Source organism: Chenopodium album, chromosome 9 (assembly GCF_948465745.1).
Source record: "Chenopodium album chromosome 9, dcCheAlbu1.1, whole genome shotgun sequence".
In the NCBI taxonomy this organism is placed as follows: Eukaryota; Viridiplantae; Streptophyta; class Magnoliopsida; order Caryophyllales; family Amaranthaceae; genus Chenopodium; species Chenopodium album.
The window spans coordinates 41,292,313-41,300,000 of NC_137842.1; the positions used below are offsets into that span (position 1 = coordinate 41,292,313).

The 7,688-nt window shown below is 35.6% G+C and overlaps 1 protein-coding gene across 1 annotated transcript; it reads right to left on the reverse strand.

The window, feature by feature from the left end:
* Positions 1 to 4,622: 4,622 nt before the first annotated feature.
* LOC145558523 (uncharacterized protein At4g28440-like) lies at positions 4,623 to 7,567 on the reverse strand. The gene is made up of 2 exons (XM_081619793.1): positions 7,212 to 7,567; positions 4,623 to 4,955 (listed from the first exon to the last, which is right to left on the reverse strand). Exons 1-2 carry the CDS (start codon positions 7,456 to 7,458, stop codon positions 4,762 to 4,764), a joined length of 441 nt encoding a protein of 146 aa, XP_081475919.1. The 5' UTR covers positions 7,459 to 7,567; the 3' UTR covers positions 4,623 to 4,761.
* Between the last annotated feature and the right edge of the window lie 121 nt (positions 7,568 to 7,688).

Sequence of the window (7,688 nt, forward strand, 5' to 3'; positions counted from 1 at the left end):
ACTTAAGTGTATGATCACAGTGGGGTTCAAGCTAGGGGTAACACTTGAAATTTTCCCTACAATAAACAAAGCAAATTAAGCAAAAATGGGTTCGAAATTTTCAATACCCGCGCAAGGAAAACATTCGAATTCAGCCAAAATTGGGTTAAGTTTGAGAAAAACTTACATGGATCCGGAAAATATATGAAACAAGCTTTGATTTGCAACACGTTTAAGTGATTTTGGTGCATAAACGAGCGAGAACAAGCGATTTGAACTTCCGAGCAAAAACGAGCAAGCAGCAACAGCGTTCACGACAAATGGGGAAGAAAGGGGTTTTATTTCGAAAACCCGACTCCGTCGCCAGGTGACAGGCTAAAGTCGTAATCACCTAATAAAAAATAATACCTAAATCCACTAACTATGTAGATTGGGAAGTAGGGTCGAATCCACAGAGAAAAAAGTCTTTCTATTCCTAATTAATTAATATAATCTGGACTATTAAGTAACCAAAATTGTTGTTATTAAAAGGAACTAAACTAAGGAGATTAAGAGTAGAGAGAAATCAATAATAAAATGCCTAGGGTCACATGTTCACCAATAATTAATATTCCGGGATAAAACATAATAACCAATCCGGATTTTCTCTTCGGGTCTTGAATACTCGGTCCAAATGCCTTGGAATCTCAAATTCTAAGCCCTTAATCACCGGTTTTATGACTCTAACCGGCCCTGGGCTATGAAAACTGGTCGTACTCCTCCAATGCTCGTAGTCACTTCATAATATCCCGGGAAAATGCTCCAAAAGTGCAAATCCCTACAAAAGTCAACCAGATCTACGAAAACACTAGAAAACACCAATTAGTAATAAAAGTGGCTCTAAAGAGCCAAAAACACTACCAATTATGACCAAGGGACAGGGGTAAAACACTGTATAAAATGGACATATCACCAGGCGACAGAGCGAAAATGCGGCGACGATGCTTTCCAGCGTGCGTTGGTGTGGCGACAGAACATGTGGACCTCATAAATGATTATGTGGACGTTATGTGGCAATTTCGGGTTCCTTGGTACGCTAGTTAGCCCCTATAAGAAATTTGACATGATTAAGTAATCGGCTCGATTATAATCACATTAAGTGATCGACCTGATGAAAGATCGCTTCACTTAGCTTAAAGCGGCTAAACATTGGCTCATCGCAAAAGCACCGACATAATGGTTCACAAGTAGCAAAAAGCACCGACATACTGACACTGCGAAAAATTCAGCAAATATCACGGCAGCAAAGTTCAAGCGAGCTTTAAGGATCGACGGGTGTTGATCTTAAGTAATTTTCTTTGGAAGATTATCGCAACAACTGAGTATGACTTCGGGCAGAGCAATCTTCGATCATGTTCCCTGGCTTGCGGAAAATGGTCACAAAGCGATAGAAGGTCGTGTCGGGCGAAGCAATCTTCGATCATGTTCCCTGGCTTGCGAAAGATGGTCACAAGGCGGTAGAAGATCATTTCAGGAGAAAAAATCTTTGATAGTGTTCTCTGGCTTGCAGAAGATTATCACAACGGAAATTGGAGGCAGTTACGGGCGTAGCAGTCTTCACACAGTATCCCCTAGCTTGAGGGAGATCGTCAAAAAAAGAAGCTCTTTTGCTCAGAGACGCGTGAGCATATCACTAACAAAGCAGCAAGATGGCGTTCACTAGCTTGTGGAAGGTTGTCGCAACAACAAGAACTGCAACAAATCGGTTACCCACAGAGACGTGTGCTCGACGGTGCAAGATACGCGTTTCTTAACTCTCTTATATGTTTTAACTAACGCTAGTTTGCAGGTATCGGCGTTATAAGAATGATTTGGGATTGCAGAACGTTCTGAATCATTCTCTGTCCCTATTGCTACTTTGACTTTTGTTTTCGAAACATAAGTTTCTCCAAACTCAGTCAAAGTGGGGGCTTCTGTAGACACCCAAATGTGTCTCCCCAAAACCAAACTCGGTTATGAATATCGTTCGCGTCATTTGATTATCGAATGAGGAGAAAGTGTGGATGTTTTTATTAAAATATTTCTCTTTCTGTTTTCTAAAAATATTTCTTTGCTTACTCTTATTTATGAAAAATAGTCAGTCCAATTTGGTTTGGTCCATAATAAAGGTCCAATAATAGTGTAGTTGGATTGGGCTTGAAAAGAGCTTTCTAATGATATATTATAGGCCCAATTCTGATGTTTTATGAGGAAGTTATGAATTAAATTAGATTAGGCCTAATGATTTTAAAGGTGGCCCGATGATCTAGAGGAGGACCTATTAATTATTATTTTAAAAAAGAATGTTTTATTTAGAATAAAAAATATTAAATCTGATTTCGAAAACTGCTTGGACGCTTAATTACCTGCAACCGGTGATAAAGGTAATTACGCGTGGAAAAACGCATTGATTTTTGGACCAGCACGAGACGACGAAGTCGTCACCAGGAGCTGACCTTCGTTGCCTGGCGTTGGCTTCGTCGCCTGGCGACGAGGTTCGTCGTCTGGCACTGGCTCCTATCGTTTGCGACGAGAGGAGATTTATTCCGAATATAATTTTCTTTGATCCCGTGCTATTTTTATTATAAATAGGGCTCGTATCTCCCTGTTTTCAAATCATCAGCATCTACATCAACATCTACAATCATCTCTCACTTTCTCTCTCTAAAAGCTAGAAGCCTTCTCTCTCTTTTCTTTTTATAAACCTTCCCTCTCTCAAAATACTTATACATTAGTTCTAGAAACACCTAGCCAAGTTCGAAGTTGTCTTCGCCCTAGACGTGAAAGGTTTGATATTTCTGAGGGTTTGGTCCCAAATCCCTATTTCAATTATTAATTTAATTGTTTGATTTATTATTTTCCTTGAATTTACTAACGTGTGTATTTTGTTATTAGAAAGAGGTACGAGGCATCGAAGTAAGTACTTTAATTGTTTTATTGATCTTTTGATATAGAAATTATGTTTAGATTATTTTATTAATTCCTAGTATCATGTTACGATGTTTTATTGCTTCCTAGTATCATGTTTAGGGTTAATTAATATTTCTAATATCAAGTATGATTAAAAGAATGCTTCCTATTTTTTTTTTCCTAATATCAATGTTAGTATCATGTTAGGGCTAAAAGCTTTAATCTTTGATGTTTAGTGACATGCTAGGGTTTGTTATTAATCTTGTTAACATCATGCCTAGGATCTTGCTATTATTAATATTCTTTAACATGATTATTTTAATTATGGTTATAATGATTATGATTTATTATGATGTTGCTTGATCACGCCTTTTATGCATGTTTAAAGGGAATTTGTACTTGTAATCACGCTTAATAAGATAATTAATAATCTTGTTTAGGTTAATTTGATTATAATTCAAGTGATCACCACTAATAGTCTTATTTGTGCATTAATATTCAACCAACATAAATAAACAGGTTTAGGGTAAACCTATTGATTGTATGTTAGTCAGAAAACGCACATGAATACGAGAAGAATAAAGTAGAGGCATATTATTAGGGCAGGTTCAATCTCTTTTAGGTTGGATTTGTACCTTCTTCCCCGAACTTCAAATTTTGGTTCCAGACCTATTGGAGTTAACGATCTCCTGGATTGTTAAGGGGTGTAACCTTCACCCTGTGAACGGCTTACAAGTTTCTAAAACTTATTGACGACTCTTTTACTCTAGATTCTTTCCCTATGGACGTCATCATGCTTAAGTGTATGATCATAGTAGGGCTCAAGTGTGGGATGACTTGAAATATTCCCTACACATTTGGGTGTCTACACCACCCAACCGGGTGAAAACCTTACATGTCAAACAAGTTCAACTTAACTTGCTTAGAGCAAGTTTAAGCAAGTTTAGCCCCAAGTCTTAAGACTTGAATGTGACATCATTTTTTGTGGTCCCCATTGAAAATAATGTCATCAAATTCTTGTTAAGACTCATTAAGATTACACAAATTTATCACTTTAGCCATAAGACTTAAATATTTGATATATTATATGTAGAAAAGTGTTTAAAAAAAAAAAAAAGGATAATAAAAATTAAAGTGAAATGGGTCCCAATCTCAAGTCTTAAGTTGAGGCTCAAGTCTTAAGTTGAGTCTTGAAATTTCAAGACTTAACTTGAGACTTCCTTGAGATTTTTGAAGAAAAATGGAAAAAGTCTTAAGTGTAAATCTTAAGACTCAAAATGATGATGTCACCCCAAGACTTGGGGCTAAACTTGCTTTTAAACCCTTTAGGGGTTGATAAAGGTAATTTGTTCAGGTATAATGTAAATAATTTCTACCTTCGAATCTTTTTAATTGTAATAAAAGGGTATTATTTGTGAGACAAAAAATTCATTTGAAGTTAAGATACCACTCATCAGTCCAGTAACCAGGACGTGAGGCAACCACTCGGCACTCAACATGTCCTAAAAACTTGTTCATTTGATAGTATTGAAGCAGATGGAAACAATGGAATCACTGAAACAAATCCCACCCCCCACATTTCTCTTCTAAGAATGGACATTTGGTTACATCAAATATTTACAAGGCAATATGGTTAACAGCTGCCTTTAACTACACATTGGCCATGAGAAAATCAAACGGGTTAAATTTTAGACCACAGCCAAAAAAAAAAGGCATTATATATGAATACAGAGGCAATGCTTCTTCAATGATGATTTTGTGAAACTCATGAAAGTTGCAAAGCAATAACAATAAAAATTCACAAACCAAAAAAGATATTAAGAAATCCACTTCAAGCTATTGACCTAACAACTTCTAATTTTCTTCAGCAATATTCACCAACTCATATTCCACGTTGGAGAGATTGTTAGCTTCCTTGACTTGGAAGCTAGCAGGATCGGTGACCTCAACACGTCCCCATTTGTCAACTGCAAGCCGCATAGAACCCTTGAACATATCAATTTTTGCATTACGCAAGATTACTGTAGCATCAGGCTGCATGAGGTCAACTACAAGAGCAAAAAATCGATCAGATCCAGTCCGATGGAGATACAACAGAAGAAACAGGATCCAATTGCAGAAAACAAAAAAGAATTATCATTGTTCTAAACAGAGAAATGAGAAGATGCACTACATAGCATCCAATATGATAAAATAATGGAGATCAAAATCTAGCCAAAACTGTATTAAACACTTCATAGTAAGATTAAAGATAACCATGAAAATCTAGTGGTTGAAAATGGAACCAAAATACAAAGATATGAGGTCACGACCATTATCAACCACTAGAATCTCACGGGCATCACTAAGATGACCATAGAAGTGTTTTTATCCTTTCACTCGTACCTTTTTGGGTCAATGCTGCTACATACTATCAAATCACTTTATTTATTAGCTAGAATATAACCAATTATGACCCTAAACACTTCACTACAGCAGCTAGCAATCATTTCAAAAATTGTTTTATCTATTATAAAACTAGTATATCAACACATCTCCTTATATCACCATGTTCCTGTAGGGTGATCATAGTTTCATTAATACCGTCTTTCAAGAAAATTACAGGTTTCAATCTGACGAAGCAAATACTGACAACACATGATGTACATAGATGGGAATGGCACGAATTGGGTTTGACTTGAAATAATTTGATTCAGATAATATTTGAACTTTGCTAGACCTACTTATCTCCTAGGTGCATGAGTGCATCTGCACTCTCTCGCAGCAAAGCCTACTGAGTAGTACTAAAAGAATTATAAATAAAGGATGCAACCATAAACTACATATGAATGACTTCTATAGATGCAAAATCTATAACTAGTACTAAAACAAAAGCCATTAACATTATCATTGTTCACATGTCAGCTTTTTCATCAATTCTTCATTTTCCATTTAAATAGATTTTTACTCTAAGTCTATTTAAATATTCAATATATACTTATGGTTCTACACTTTTCCACATACATTCATTACAAAACTTTTAACTTCCAAACACTCTCAATTGATTTTGGTTATTTGATTGATAGGAGTACTTCATTTATATATTCAGTATATTTTCATTCCATAAACCTTCATCTACATTAAATTTGTGAAAACCGTGCACAGGGGAGACTGGGAGTACTAATCTAGTAAGATCTTGCCTTCATGTTGTCAGATCAATATATCCATCCAAAAAAAGAAATGATATGCTAATATCTCCCATGGGCAGAAATCAACCAATGACCAGCAAAAGATTGAAAAAAAAAGGTAGGGCTTATAGCATAACAAACAACTTAGTCAATATTGACATTTTGCCAATAATTGTTACTAATAAACGATTTCCCAAACCTTTCATAGCCGGTAAAGATAACAAACCATTGGATACAAACAAAAATGGCAGCGAGAAGCTAGAAACACCAGCAAAAACAAATTATTGACCCCCCCTCTAGAATTTAATTACTTCCCTTTAACATCCCCTTCACTTTCATCCCTTAAAGTTTCATAGTTCAAAATCAATAAAGAAAAAGAACAGAAAGGAAAAAAAAGAGGAAAATGGAAGGAGGAGGAGGGAAAGGAAGGAGATTTTATTTTTTTAATGTTTGGTTAATGAAAGGAAATGAGGGGAAAGAAAGGGAATTTGATTTATAACTTTTATTAATCTCTTTCCATTCAAATTCCACCAATTTTAGGAGTAAAGGAAAGCTAAAAAATTGTGAAGGGGCATTCCTCCCACTTCCCTACCTTTCTTTTGAATTATCATGTCATTTATTAAACCAAATATAGGAATATGATTAAATCCTTTTCCTTTCTTTTTATTCCCCCCAAATCCATTCAACCAAAACAGTCGTAAAAATTGATAATAACCCGAGCGGTACAAGGTACAAAACCAAATGTCAACAAGTAGACAGCTTCAGATAGTCACCATGAATAAGTTACAATTTTAACATGAATCAACCAATGACAAAACTAAATGATACCCATGAAATACATATAGCTAAAAACCACAACACATTGACCTATTATTAATCATCGAATCAAATACCGCCGCCAAAGGAAGGAGATGGATTACAAAAGCCCTTAATTTTGTTTGAAACAACAAAAGGAATCTTTAGGTCCAAAATGGCTAATCAAAAGAACAGAGTAGCAATTCAAAACCAAAAAATCAACCAATAAAACTAATAAAATTCTCTATTTCATATAACTGTAGATTTTATAAACAAAACAACAAAATTAAATCAACAAATTAAATGCAAATTTAGAAATAAAAGGGAGCAAGTTTTGTATACTTTGTTCGTTACGAGCGGTGAAGATGATAACGCCGGTTTCATCACCAACAACGCATTCAGCGATGCGAGTTGGACGAGGATTAAGAGAAGCAGAAGGAGCGGATCTTCCTTTGTTTAACACAGTCTTGGAGCTCACAACTTTGACAGTCAATGTATGGCCAGTAGTACCGGGCTTTAGCTGGTCAACTTTGATGAACACTGGCTTTCTCTTTGGAGTTGGAGTTGCAGTTGTAGGAGTTGTCGCCATTGATGGAAATCAAGAAATGAGATAGAAAGAGAAAGTGGAATGAAATGAAAAAAATAAAAAAAGCTTAAACCCTAACCCTAAAATAAATGGGAGAACAATGAATACAGGAAAGTGTTTAGGTGAAATGAAACCCTAGTAAAGACGGAGGAGGTGGTTGTCAAAAAAAAAAAAAAAAAAAAAAAACGGAGGAGATGGGGGAGTTCATTTTCATGATAAACAAAATTTGTTTA

What these genes read in the sequence shown, in the direction of transcription:
- LOC145558523 (XM_081619793.1), bottom strand. Translation starts at nt 7,458, where the DNA reads ATGGCGACAACTCCTACAACTGCAACTCCAACTCCAAAGAGAAAGCCA. An exon ending in CACCGCTCGTAACGAACAAA is followed by an intron (nt 4,956 to 7,211) that starts GTATACAAAACT and finishes TTGCTCTTGTAG; the next exon opens with TTGACCTCATGCAGCCTGAT.